Source organism: Monoraphidium neglectum (genome assembly GCF_000611645.1).
Source record: "Monoraphidium neglectum strain SAG 48.87 unplaced genomic scaffold scaffold00121, whole genome shotgun sequence".
NCBI classification, from domain to species: Eukaryota; Viridiplantae; Chlorophyta; class Chlorophyceae; order Sphaeropleales; family Selenastraceae; genus Monoraphidium; species Monoraphidium neglectum.
Window position 1 is genome coordinate 1 of NW_014013507.1, and position 14,133 is coordinate 14,133.

The 14,133-nt window shown below is 62.0% G+C and overlaps 2 protein-coding genes across 2 annotated transcripts; both read right to left on the minus strand.

Annotated features, from left to right (window-relative positions):
• Positions 1–222: 222 nt before the first annotated feature.
• On the minus strand, positions 223–5,457 carry MNEG_1244 (AP-1 complex subunit beta-1; the record flags this gene model as incomplete). Its single annotated transcript, XM_014050263.1, has 13 exons — positions 223–377; positions 768–904; positions 1,193–1,304; positions 1,557–1,685; positions 1,838–1,894; positions 2,119–2,211; positions 2,554–2,733; positions 3,085–3,240; positions 3,495–3,650; positions 3,969–4,073; positions 4,653–4,766; positions 5,016–5,344; positions 5,421–5,457. Coding segments are annotated over 13 exons (1,760 nt in total), but the record flags the coding sequence as incomplete, so codon positions are not given.
• Positions 5,458–8,938: 3,481 nt separating this feature from the next.
• Positions 8,939–13,862, minus strand: MNEG_1245 (hypothetical protein; the record flags this gene model as incomplete). The annotated part of the gene is made up of 14 exons (XM_014050264.1): positions 8,939–9,078; positions 9,291–9,394; positions 9,595–9,700; positions 9,845–10,309; positions 10,497–10,660; positions 11,229–11,629; positions 11,873–11,947; positions 12,146–12,234; positions 12,422–12,485; positions 12,708–12,810; positions 13,032–13,073; positions 13,233–13,309; positions 13,512–13,548; positions 13,744–13,862. The coding sequence occupies 14 exons, from the start codon at positions 13,860–13,862 to the stop codon at positions 8,939–8,941; spliced, it is 1,986 nt and encodes a 661-aa protein (XP_013905718.1).
• Between the last annotated feature and the right edge of the window lie 271 nt (positions 13,863–14,133).

Below are 14,133 nucleotides of genomic sequence, written 5' to 3' on the forward strand. Positions count from 1 at the left end.
GTGTGTGTGTGGGGGGGGGGGGATATAGAGGGGTCTCGAGGCGGAGAGGCAGGAGGGCGGGAGGGAGTGAGGTCAAGGCCGCGCTCCCAGACAGCACCTCAGGGCTGCCGCACGCCCGGCTGGCCGCTGCGCGCCGTGCGTCCTCAGTGCAAATCCTGACAAGCCCGACCCGCAAGAGGACCCAGCCGCGAGAGGCAGCTGCTGCCTCCCTCACCCCCCCACCTGCCGCGGGCCAAAATCGTCCGTTCCTGCGGGCCCCCCACCTCTGGGTCTGTGCTGAGCAGCCTCCAGTAGACGTAGGCCCTGTCCCTGAGGTCGGGGTTGTCTGTCTCCGTGGTGGCTGCGCTCAGCACCAGCTGGATCATGCGCTGCGCAGACTGGGGGTGGTACAATGGGGGGGGGGGCAGGAGAGGGAGGGGAGTGTGGTTGAGATGCAGGGGTGAATGATGCAGTTAGAGTGCGGGGAGGGGCCGTGCAAGGGGACTGCTTGCTATTTGGTGGCGCAGCCAAGCGGGCCCTGACTCCTGCCGAGAAGCCAGGCTCCACAGTCCCAGGTGGCAGGCCACGCAGCCATCCGCCCAGCCGTCCGGCCTCGTCAAACGCAATCCCCCATTACTGCACAGGAGGAGGGCGGCTTGCCTGCCTTCACACTACCCCCACATATCTCCCACTTTGCGTGCCGCCCACAGCCACCTGCCAAACACGCCCCCCCCCAAACCCAGGGAAGACTGCAGCCCCGCGGCCCCGCACCCCGGCACTCCCCGCACCTCTGTCGGCTTCTTGAGGAAGAGCTTGACTGTGGCCGTGAGCAGCTGCAGCTGCACCGGGGCCGTCTCCTCGGGGAAGGTCTCGAGGAAGGTCTCCAGCAGCTCGTCAGCGTTGTCAATGCGCTCCGCATACTCACCTGGGGGTTGGATGTGCGCGTGTAGTGTTTGTTTGCGTGTGCATGTGACGTGTGTGTGGGTTTGCGTGTGTGTGAGAAGGAGAGAACACAAGCGTGTGCGCGCACCCACATTCAGTAACCTGGTCGTACGCAATCTGCTGAGGTGCTGGGGCGGGCGTGCTGGAGTCGGCCCTGGACCGCCTTGCCCCAACCGCAGCAATGGCTTCAACACGGCTTGTCGCGTCAGGCTGGCCGGGCGGTCCCCGCCCTCCTCCACGCCGAGCTGCCCGTCAGTCGCCTTCTCCTCACCGATGATCCAGATCATGGATGCCTTAGCCTCGGGCTCGTCCAGGCTCTCGAGGTTGTCGCACAGCGTGGCGATGATGGACTCGTAGCGGTTGGGGTAGCGCCGGAAGATGTCCTGCAAGAGGGTGGGGGTGCGGCACCAATGAGTGGCAGGCTGAGGGGTTTCAGTGTGTGGCACACGGGAGCAGCGGCCACCCTGCTTCGCGATTGTGGAGGCCCCCAACCAAGCTGCTAACCGGGCCACCTTCTTATGACGGGCGAATCAACACCGCCCCTCATCATGCATATGCATGAGCGTAGCGGCCCTGCTGCTTTGCATGCCCGCGCACCAGGGCACCACTGTCTGTACCCCTGGCGTGGCGCGTACCTTGATGACGATGACGGCCTCCTGCACCACGTAGTTGACTTTTGACTTGATCAGCTCCAGCAGCACGTTGATGCAGCGCTCCGCGGCGGCCTCCAGGCTCACGGCGCACCGCCCGATGGCGCGCACGGCCTGCGGCGAAGGCATGCCCAAGGAGTTGACCGATCAAACTCCTAATTAACGCACACGCGTGTCTGCGTAGTATTTGACGGGCGGCTTGCTCAAGAGCATACAACTCCTTCCCCCCCCCCTTCCGGGCTGATGCTGCAGACACCCCGCCCCACCTTGCGCACAAAGTCCACGTCCACCTCCTGGGCATACTCCTTCAGCTCAAGAAGGACCTTTGATTATTTCCAGGGGTCAGAAGCAGGCGGGGCCGAGGGGTTCAGAAGAATGGATAGGAAGTTGGCTGTGACACGGCTGGTTGTGTGTAGGTGCAGGCGAGGGGCCAGAAATCATGTCAGAGCGGAACGGCGACCCAGGTGGTTGCAGCGGGCCGAGGGGGACGTGCATGGAGGTGCTGCGCAGACACCGCCGCCTCACAACCCCAACGATCCCCGCCGACCTGGTCGATGTTCTTGTCGTTGGCGAGGCGTATCATGACCTCCAGCTTCTCCATCTTGACGTACAGGGGGTCGTTGTACTTGCAGAAAAACACCTGGGGGGGAGCGGTCAATGTCAAATGTAGGATTGTGTGTTTATGTGTGTGTGGGTGGGGGGGGGATGGTATGCAACCAACGTGCGACATGCGCATGGGATGAGCAGGAGTGCGGTACGGGAAAGGCAGCAAGGGCCAAATTCGTGTTTGGGTGCCTTCTAAGGAGCTGCGAGAGCAGACATGTGCGACAGTGGGAACAAGCCATTCGGTCGCAGGGCCGAAGCGCCGCCGTCGCAAAACCGCCAGGCAGCAGCAGCACGAAAAGCTCGTGCCTGAACACCCTTCAGCAGAGCGCCATTCTCCAAGCGATCAACGGCTCGCCGCGCGCCGCAGCGCCCGCACCTTGACCTCGTGCGCGAGGATGGAGGGCCTCTTTTGTACGATGAGGTTGATGTTCCTGAGGGCCACGTACTGCACCTCGGGCTCGCTGGACAGCAGCGTCACCAGGGGGGGCGCCATCTTCTTCGACCACGCTTTGACCAGGTCCTCGCTGGGGACGACGTCCATGGCGCGCATGATCACCTTTTGGAGGGGGTTGCACGTTGTTGGTGTGTGATGCAGTGTGTGCAATGTCGTGTGTGCGGTGCTTTGTGCAATGTCGGCAATGATGTGTGCGCAATGTTGTGTGTACGTGTGTGATTGCATAGGTGTCCAACAGGGGAGCAGAAAGGAGTCGGCAAAACGAGAAGCAGCAGGAGTAGAAATCCAGTAAGTGCCCAGAAGGCCTGCCTGCGCCGCGCCTCCCCGCTCTGGCTATTAGCAGCCTGCCGTCGCCCTCAACCCCCATGCACGCATTCGGCAGAACAGACGCGCTCGCTTACCCCGGCCCCTCAACAGGCGCCTCTCATAAAGAGCCCTGGCCGCAGCACGCACCTTGACTGCGGACAGCACCACCGCGCTGTTGGCGTGCTGCAGGCGCGGCAGCACCCTCTCCGCGATCTTCTCGGCGTCCTTGGGGTCTGACATGTCATAGCCCGCCAGGCAGTCCAGGATAAACACCTTCCCGTTGTTGTTTGGGGAGAGGGCGAGCTTGTTGGGTGACCAATGGAAGAACACAGCAAGAGATGGGGTGGGTGGGGGAGGGGCAGTGCCCGGTGGGGGAGGGAAGGTCTACTGCCAAGGAAGGTCTGCTGCAGCCAGGAATGCGCAGCGACAGCACCGACTGGGCACTGGGTGCATCATGACGCCAGTGGGGGCAGCTGCTGGATTCACCACGCGTCTAATCACAGAGTGCCTCCCTTCTGAACCAGCAGCAGCTGGTCAGCCGGCAGCTGCCCCCGCACCTGCCCCCACTCTGTGCACTCGTTCAGCGCCGCCAGCAGCTTGAACAGCGTGTGGGGCGTGATCTGCAGCACCTCCTGGCCGCCCTGCTCCTGGATCTCAGACAGCGCCGCGATGGCGTTGGCCACCACCATCGGGTTGGCGTCAGACAGCATCTCCTGGGGTGGGGTGCGCGAGGGATTACGCCAGGAGGGTATGAAGGCGGCTGTTGAACAACAACTGTAAAAAATGACGAGGTACCGTAGTTGCAATGCACTTTTGAAACGAGCGCCCTAGCACGTATTGTTGTGTCCCGAGCGTTCCAATGCACCGCAGGGCGTCGACGCACCTACCAACCTGCTCTCAGCCCTCAAGCAATACGCCGCCCCAGCCGCACTTTCTTGCCACGCGGCACCAGCCAGACACCCGCACAGATCTTATCTCCTCCTAGCCAACCCCTTGTTGCGTGTGCGCTTGGCCACGAGCGGCGCACGCACCCTGAGCATGTCCAGGAAGCCGCGATCCTCCACCAGCTCTGCGCTGATGTCGTACAGCTTCGCCACGCACACAGCCGCCGTCTTGCGCACGTAGGGGTCGTCGTCCTGCATGACAGGGTGAGGAGGGAGCAGAGGGGGTGTCACAGATGGGTGAGGCGCTTCTAAGAACCAAGCTGCCCCGTCGCAGAGGCCCTGCTTACTCCTTGTAAACCGCTGCGACGGAGGTGCCTGGGCGCCCAGCCGCGCCGCAGCTGCCACGGGGCTGGACTGCTGCAAAGACCTGTGAACATGCTGCCGCCGCCGCTCCTGAGCAACCAGGGGTAGCTGTGCTTGGCAGCTGCCGTCTGCCCTGACAGCAGTCATCACAGCCAGCATCCGCTGCTGCCACCAACACCTGCGCTCCGCCAGGTCAACCGCCAATCACTGCCGCAACCGCTGCCTGACCTCCGCCCGCGGATTGCAGTCGCTGAGCTGGTGGGTGCCTGCCCAAGAAAGCGCTCCATCGACGCCTAGTCCGGACGCAACGGCCCGCCCTGGCGCCCATTCAGTTTGCAACATCCTGGGCAGGCGCCTGCTGCCCAGCACCGCCCACTGCTTGGGGATGCATTCCTGTAGCCAGACCTATTACATGTGTCTTCCCAAACAAAACTGGACGGCCACAGTGCGGATTGTGGTGCCACGCACCTTGAGGCAGCGCTGCAGGGGGTCGCAGAGGTACTCTGTGATCTTGTCCACGCGGATGCAGCCCATGGTGCGCACCGCCAGCGCCCGAATCAGGGGGTTGGGGTCCTGGGAGTCCTGTAAGATTACGTAACAGGAAGGATTGGGGAGAAGTATGGCCCACCGGAAGGGGAGGTAAATATGGGTGGCAGCTGCAGGTGGTGAGAGGTGCCCAGGGTCCAGGCGGTGCGCTGCAGCAGGGCGCAGAGAGAGCTCCAGCAATGGTGGCTTCAACCAGCTGAGGCTGTTGAGAAGCCCATCCGCTCGCTCCTGCTGCTTGCCATATAGACAGGGGACTTGACTGCAAATTCACGCACGCGGAGTCACTGACCACTGCTGGACGCCTATCAGGCTAAGCGCACGCTGGACACCGGCGCGGCACTGTGCTGACGACCCGTGCGAGCCCCGGCGCGCCTTGACAAACGTGTTGACGGCCATAATCGCCAGGTCTGGCTGCGTCTTGGCGTAGTTGATCAAATACAGATACACCAGCTTCTTGAGCTCCAGGTCCTCAGTCTGCATGTTGTTCACCACTGCGGGGAACAGCATCGAGACGTCCTTGCCCACGGTCATCGCGGCGATCACCTTCTTGACCGCCTCCTTCTTCTTTCCTTTATCGAGGCTGGCGAGCTCTTCCTTGAGCTCGTGGATCTCGCCTGCACAAAAGGTGAGCAGCTCCTGGTTGGTTGACAAGCTCGCCCCACCGGCGCCTTGCTTTTTCCAGCCACGTACCCCTCTTTGTTGTCGAGAAGTACTTGCCGTCCGCCATCCTGGCGATCGACACCAGATCACTTCAAGCCTTTACGAGTCAGGGGGGCCCACTGAGGGCATGGCACGATCGGAACAATCAAGTATCCTCGGCTTCGATCTTGGCCCTAGCAATACGTATACCAGCGCTGACCACATGCACAGGCAAACGGCGCTGCGCCCGCGCTGCCGCTCTGCAGCTGCTCAAGTCCGTGGGCACCTGTAGTCATGCTTTGCAGGGCACGCGAGGAAAACAGAGTTTCCTGAAGGACGGTTTGCTTGTGCGCAGTTGGCGTGTATGCTTGGCGACTTCCTACCAGCATTGCATGGTTTGACTGAAGCTTTTCTTGGTCAAAGCAGGAGCCTGCAGTAGCCTTCGACGTCAGAGCGGGGCCTCCATGTGACCAAAAAGGATGTGACTGCCACCTCGTTCTACTTCAGCTATTGCTGGGGGCCGTTGGCAGCTAAATGCAGTGCTCAACAGCTGAATGCGTAGCTTTCAACAGGAGAGCCCACGGTGGAAGTGTCTGATGCACTCCCCCCCCCCCTCCCGTCATGTGTTGCGGGAGTACTGCAAATGGCTTGCCCGCACTGTCGCGTGACCTGAGGGGAGGCACCAGGGCCCCTTTTGGTCGTTTTGATAGTTTCCCATGCTCATGTGCATGCACCCTCTGGTTGACGCTGCCAATGTGTCGGATTTGACAACGCATGCAGCATCATTACACACAAGTGTTCTTCCCCCTTTCGCAACAAGCGCCAAACAGTACTGCGACAATTCCGTGCCGCAGCCACAGCAGCCATGGAGCTTCACCACCTCACAGCTTAGCGGGCCGCACACAAGCCTTGCTGACGCATTCTGTGCCCCCTGCGAGCCCCTGAGCACCCCACCACCCCGCCTACGCTAACACTGGCCACCCCTCGCCGGCAGAAGGGGAAAAAGACTGCTCCGGGCGGCATGCGCGTGATAGGTCTGTCCGACAAATACGTGCATGCACTGGTGCCAGCTGGCCAATCAGGCAGCCTGATGCGAGTCGTGGTGGCCCTGTCTCCCCCTTTTCGCCACGTGCGCATACCTACATGCCGAGGAGGGTGGTGAGGTAGCGCTCAATCCCGCGCGCTTCGAGGTGACCGAGGGGGTGATGACCGCCACCTCGTTCTATTCCAGCCGCCTGCTGGAGGATGTCGGCAGATGAATGCAGCTCGACTGGTGTTGAGCTACAGTAGTCGGCTCGGGGTCACAATGACGGGATGCGCAGCCTGCGTTAGGAGATCCCACTGGTTGAAGTGGTTGGTGCAGTCTTGTTCTCAATTGGTGTGTCGCGTTGAGCTCTGCATGAGTCTTGGCCGTGCTATCTTGTGAAAGGAGGCACCATGGCCCTTTGCGGCTATATTTTGATGATACTCCGTGTGAACGTCGCCTGCACCCTCTGATTGGTGCTGCTCAAGTAATTGCCGAGTTTGCCACTGCTTGCCGGCATCAACACACAAACTGCAGGTTTTCCTTTGGCACACAGACGCTGAACGCAGCTCAACCTTGCCCTCCCGCAGCCACAGCAGCCGTGGAGCACCACCGCCTTACGATTGAGCCGGCAGCTCGCAAGCCTTGCTGCTGCATTACAGCTGCCCAGATGTAATGTGTGTAAGAGTTAGCGGAGCCACTCGGCTGCAGTTTAAGTCAACACCCATAAGGATCAAACGCACCCTTCAGCAGCCTGATGATTTGAAATGTTACATCACAAGGTGCGAGGCATGCAACAAGCCCAAATACGCATGGTCTTCTGCTTAGTTGCAGCATCCTGGTAGCTGGGACGGCAGCCCGCAGCCAGTAGTGCCAGGGCCCACCGCGTGGAGGTGTGCTGCTCGGGCCCCAAAACATGAACGGCCCGCACACAACGGTATAGGTAACGTTGCGTGCGGCGCAGCCCAACCCCCTGGCAAGTCCAGGGTAGCGTGTGGCAACCGACCAAGGTTGGTCCCACTGGCAAGCTCCGGGATTGTGCTCCCGAAGGAGTGCTCCAGATGAGGCATGCCCGCTTGAGAACGGCCCCTTATGGGGACTCTGGTTTAGGGCTGCCAGGTCACCGCAACATGCGCACCGCTGGGGCCGGGAGCGCACCCCCAACCCGAGCAGCGGGGCGCGCGACCTGGAGATGCAGCGCCTGCAGTAAGTGGGTGCGGGGCAGCACGGCGCGGGCGCAGGGGCACCAGGCAACACTCTAGCAGGCAGAAAAGCGCGAGCTGAGACATTATACAAGCCCGTCCAGGTCTGACGCTGCAGACCGCATGCCCCGGCCTCCCCGCACGCGAGCCTGCGAGGGCAGTCAAGTATACGGTAGGCGAAAAGGAATGTTGGGTTGGATGTTTGTGGATTGAAACTTGCCTTGGTATGCCGAAAAATTTATTAGTTTGCAAAACGTTTGCTTGGATGCGTGCTTTATGCGGGGGACCGACCCAACAAGTGACCTTCACGCTGTTTTTGTTCAAGCACTCCAGTCCAGATGCATGGAGCTGCCAAAAACTCACATTATGATCTGCACGATCATCTTGAAACAGGCCACACGCAGATCCCTGCAAGTCGGAGCTGGCTGCAGGGTTGACTGGCATGTTGACCGCACTTGCACGAGCATGTGCGCACTGTGTGGGCTACGGTGGGCCAAGTGGCTTCTGGGTGAAATAAATTCTGTGTGATAAATTAAATGACAGCCTGAGGGTGGTTCCGGTACACCTGCAGCGACCCCCCTCCGCCCCCCCCCCCCCCAACGGCGTGCCTGGTCACCTGCGCGAAAATTGCAGTGACGCCCTCATCTCCGTGAGACGCACGCCGCACGCAAGCAGTTCAGGCAGCCAGAGCCGGTTTGAATCCTGCCTGGCACAATTAGATGCCCTACACACCCTTTTTGCGCCCCGGCCGGCCCCTGTGCGCCTGCTGCCTGCGATAACTCGCCGCCGCCAGCAGTGCAAAAACCTTTTTCAAGTCTGCTAGCACATTGGCAGTTACAGCATCATGTGGTGCCTTCTCTGCCATTGCCGCCACCAGCGCTGTCACTGTCGCCACTATCAGCGCTGCCCCCACTGCTATTGCCGGCGAGCGCCTTGAGGGTTGCCGTTGCAAGGCCATGCAGTGAGCGCACCTCCTGTAAGGGGGGGGGGGGCAAAGGCGCGAATGAGGTGCCTGACGCATCATAACAGCCAATGCCTGACGTCATTCACCGCCCAGGAAATTGATGCTTGCCCCTGCAGGCCTCCACCCCATCAAATCATCGCTGTTATATTCAAGAGTCTCACCCAGGTGTTTGCCTTGGCACGGGCCATAAGCGCGCGCACATGCCCCAGGGGCTGGCGCCGACGGCCGTGCTTGCCTTGATTGCCACCACCGTGGCTTTCCTGGTCACTGATTGCGCAAACAGGGAAATGTTTGCCGGCGGTCGGAGTAGCACCATCACATTCTGCGGCCCCCAAGCAGAGCTGATTGACACAGACGCCGTCGGGCCTCATGCACGCCCTCAAGCTACATGATGCCTGAACGAGAAGCGCAGCGCCCACCTCATGCCGACCGCGCGCGCAACGGCAGCCACTTTCTGGAGCAGCGCCTCCAGCTCCGACGCCGTGGCGGGCTGCAGCCCCGCATCCACCCAGGGGTCGCCTGGGGCGGGTGTAAAGCAGCGGGGGTCAGCAGTTGACCCTGACATGAGCCGCCTGCCGGCTGCTCACGCATGACCGACCCGATGGCTAAGTTCGACCGCATATGCGCAGCCTTGCAGCAGTCCCCAGCTCAACCAAACCCTACATAACAACTGCTGTGACTTCTAGTAACACAATTATCAACCGTCCCGGTTGTCTCATGCTCGTGCTGACCTGTCACGTCCTGGCCGACCGGCAGCTCCTCCAGGCCCAGGGCCTCCAGGCGGCGCTCAAACAGGTCAGACAGCACCACACCCACGGCGTGGCTCAGGTTCAAGCTGCGAGCAGGAGGTGTGTGGTTTTGCAGTGTGTGCATGTGAGTGTGTGTGTGTGAGTGTGTAGGGTGAGACGCATCAGGGAACCACCTGTGAGAGAAATTGGGGTATGGTTGCAGCAAGAGTCATGCTGGCATGCACTATCTGGAGTGCATGGCGTGTCTCACAGCAGGAACAAGTGCAGCGCACCGATAGGTCCCCACCTGGGCTGCACACGGCCGCTTGGTATCGCGCAGGCGTGGGTGCACAGCCGCAGCTCGTCCTCCGTCAGGCCGCTCTCCTCACGCCCAAACACCAGCGCCGTTTTGCCTATGAAACGGGGATGTATAATACAAGGGCCATGCTGAAAGCACCTGGCGCTGATAGTCTGGAGCTAAACCTTGAACCAATGTACTGGTATCGCTGTTTGTCGGTACGGAACGTGTAGCCCATGCATGTACGATCAACACTCACCTTGGCTGGCGATTTCGCTCCACACGTCATGATGCTGCTGCTGCTTGATCTCCTCCCGCCAGGCCTCTGCTCCACCTCGCTGCGCCTGCTGCTGCTGCTCCTCCTCCTCCTCCTCCTCCTCCTCCTGCTGCTGCTGTTGCTGCTGCTGCTGCTGCTGCTGCTGCTGCTGCTGCTGCTGCTGCTGCTTTCGCTGCACCATGCCGGGGATCGTGTCCGGAAACTCCCGCAGCATCGCCCCTATGCTCGCGTGCGTCAGCCGCGTCCGCCCCGCGCGCCGCGTGAACCCGACGCTGCTGGTGCAGTCTGCGAGCGCGTCCTGCAGGGTGTCGAACACCCGCAGCCGCTCGAGCACGCGCTCGCCGCAGGCCACCTTATAGGCTTCGCCGGCGCGGGGGTCGCAGCGCGGCGCCACCACCGTCAGGTCGAGGGCCTCGAAGTTTGCGCAGGCGCGCGCTGCCGCGCCGACTGGAATAGCAGGCCGAGTGTGGGTGGGTTTGAGAGGCGGTGTCACGCAGCCCGGGGGAGGTGGGGGGCATGTGGTGGGTGGGGTGTGCGGTGCGTTGCTGTGCGGTAGGGCTGCCGCTTGGCTGTGTGAGTCGTGTCGGTTTTGTGCGCCCAACTGATTGAATGGCCCACACACGTATTCTCTCACCGTTGGAGGGTGTTTTTGGGGCGACCAGGATTACGCGCACATCGTTGAGGAGCAGGGGCAGCCCTGGGGTGTCGCCGGGTGTGACCGCGCCCACAGCTATGGCGCTTGAGCCCGCTGCTTGCTCTGTTTGCCCCGCTGCTGCTGCCGCTTGCTGTGGAGCAATGCTGCGACACGGCAATGGGCGGCCGAGCGGCTGCTGGTGGCAGGCACGCCGCAAAGCAGCGCGAGCGGCCGCCGATTGCGCTGGTCGTGCTACTGCATGGCGGGGCCGTGCAAAAACATGCGTGCAACAATTGCAGCTGATAGATAATTCAACTGGCCTAAGTTGCGACAACATGCGTCCATCAAGGGCTCGCATCCTGCCTCATACAGGCTGCAAATGCCGGTGCAGCGATCTAGCCGGTGAGTGAAAGCGTATGGACGACAGTGGATTGCGTGCCTGAAATGTTGGCTCAAGCCATCATGTGGACGTCAGGCATGTGGGCGTCCTCTCTTGCGTCATGCTGCCGCCACATTGCGTTGACCGGTGCCTGGTGTTCATACATCATTCAAGCCGCCTGACGCCACGCCTGCTCCCAAGCACCGCACGCACAGGGTAAGCTTGACACCGGCTACATTTGACGTCTCGTTTACATGTCCACGATCCCAAAGTTGAGGACCCCAAACGGCGCCTCTGGCCACCCCTCCCCGCTCTTCGCCCGGTACAGCAGCGCCCGCACCCATGCGACCCACGCGCTCCAGGGCATCCTCTTGTCCCAGCACGTCCCCCAGTCGCACAGCAGCCGCAGAGCGCGCAGCGCCGCCGCCTCCGCGTCCCCCGCGCGGCCCGCCTGCAGGTGCAGCTGCGCCATCAGCGCGTGCGGCTCGGCGACAAAGGGGTTGTCCTCTGCCGCCGACCTCAGCGCCGCCATCGCCTCCGCCTGCGCGCCCGGGCCCCTGAGCTCCGTCACCGCCCGCCAGTACGCGTCCCGCGCCCGCAGCTCCTCCCGCACCCCCAGGACCCGGCTGCAGCCGTCGAAGACGGGCGGCAGCGGGAAGCTGCGGCCGGCGCCGGAGGCGGCGAGGCGGGCGTTGCAGCTGGCCAGCAGGGCGCCCATTTTGCTGAGGGTGTGCACCCAGCGGCCGGGCTTGACCTGCATCCAGCGGCAGGAGGTGGGACGCACTGGCTGGGTTTGACCTGGGGGGCCGCGGGGGCTGTCAGTCCGGGCGCTGCTCAGCAATGTGCCTCGGGGCTGCTACCCACCGCAAACCTCCAGGGCAAATGGCGCAATTCGTGCTGCGGCATTTTAAAAAGCGCCCAAGGCAGGGCGCTTCTCCAGGCAGAGCCGACCCTGCAGGCTCCGCCCGCCTCCCGTCCTCAAGCCACCCCCTCAAACCTCGCAGGGCCAGAGGAACTGGGGCTGGTGGCCGGCGTAGCGCAGCAGGCCGTCCTGGTTTTCAAACATGTCATCCTGAGGTTTGAGGTGGTGCGCACTGTTCTTCAACTGCCGAGCAAGCTGGACACTTCACCATAATGCAGCAGCATGGAGGCACGGCACACATATGACAGCCGCGCATGCAGCGCCAGGCTTCACGCTAGCTCGTTCGTCTGCACGCACGCCCCGATGTCGTCCAACCCCGAGGAAGCCCAAACCCAGCCAAGTGCGCACCTGCCAGCTCATCAGCTGGTCGCAAAAATCAGCGATGGTGAACACCAGGAACTGCCCCAGCTCGTACACCCCCACAGGCTCGCGCTCCCCTGCCGCAGGATGTTCCGAGTGGTGCGGCGGGTCAGCCGGCTGCGTCGACAAACTCGCACTCAGCGCCAAAAACCAAGGAGGGCGGGTGCACACATGTGCAGATACTGGCAGCGGCCTGATTCAAATACAATCCACAGCAGCCGCCGTGCTACCGGGGACGCTTGCCGTAAACCAGCTGACCCGCACCCGTCTTGATGTTGCGCCCCATCACACCGTCGGCCGGCACCTCGTAGGGGCCCTCGTCCGGGATCTGGCCCAAGATACACAGGAGGGTGACCACAGCGGTTGAGGCCGCCTGCTCAAACCCTCACAAGCCCAGCTGACCCTGCTGACTGTTGTTGCCGTCATATAGCATGCCTGACGCGCAAACTCCACCACACCCACCATGGCACAGCGCCACGTGCGTTGCAAAGCCTACACACCCAGCCTGTGTAGGGCACCCCCACCCAGCATTGCAGCCCGTCCCCCCGACCTTGTCGAGCAGCTGAGTGTAGATGAGGTCGTGGCGGTCTATGGTGCAGAACCGGTAGATCAGCGCCTCACACTCGGGCCCCACCAGGTCAGACACGTGCGGCCTTTGGGGCGGGCAAAGCGACAAGGCGAGGCGGGGCAGTGACACCAATCGCCGTGAGCGCGTGCCTATGGCGCTTTGTCGTGCAGCAGCTGGCGCCCTGCTGTTGTGTGCCTAGCAGGGGAGTCTCGACACAGACGGAGAGGAGGTTGACGACCTTGGGCCTCAGGATGCAGATATACGGCTATCGTTTGTGCACGAGAGTCATCCTGGCAAAGCACCTACCTGTCTGTGTCAGCCTTGAACACCGCCAAGTTGACATAGCAGCTGCAAAGGGAGTTGGGTGACGGGTGCACAGAGCCACAAGGTAGGCGAAGTGGGGGGCCGGAGGACGGGATGCATGCACGCTTGCAGGGCTGCCGCATGAAGGAGATGCAGGCTGCAGGATTTAATGGGGAAGAGTCATCCTGCCAGCCGGCCCCTTACTTGCTGTACGCGCTGTGCAGCAGGCCGCAGTGTCGCAGCGTGATGTCCTGGCCCCAGATCGTCAGCATCTTGTACACCTGGGGATGGATAGGATAGGATAGGGTTGTGACAGCATCCTGTCGTCGCCCGCCTCTGGAACCATCCAGGCTCATGGGATTCAATGTTGTCCAGGTATGAAGGGACAGGCGGGCCATCAGGACCAAGGCTGGTAAAATTCTGACCCTGTGATCGCAGCTGCTCAACATCGAACAACCTCAGGTGTCATCGCGTCATGCCCACCTCAAACAGGTGCTGCGCAAACGTGCTCTTCTTGTGCCTGGAGGGGTCGGTGGGCAGGGTGCAAGAGGTCAGGGCCATACACCACCAGGGATCAACGACACATCCACGCACAACATCCGCTGGCATGCCGCACATGGCCCTTGCTGGACCTCCCTCCTTAAGAGCGACCGCATCCCAAAGCTGTGCGCTCGCACATTGATGCACAACGCACGTCCGGCCGTCGCGCGCTCACCAGCATTCAGTTGCGCCGACGCGCCGCAGCTCTGCAAGGATGGCCGGCAGCTGAGGGTCTACCTGTGCGTATTCCTCTCGCAGGAAGCTGCGCACCAGCTGCGGGATGGCGTCCGCCATGCTGCCTGGGGCCCGCACCGCCGAGTCGTCGCTGCCGCGGTCGTCGTGGCGCGGCTGGCAGAGCGCTGCCGCTGTGGCTACGGGGTGCAGGCTGTGCTTGGTGGTGTTGCGGGCTGCTGATGGCAATTATCCAGCTCCGCTGTTATTGCAAAGACACAGCCGTCTTGGGTCTGTACGGGTGTGGCAGTGCGGTATGGTGCAGACATGCAGCATGGTTTACCGCATGGGTGTGGCAGCGCATCACTGCTGCAAATGACGTGTGCGGCAAGTG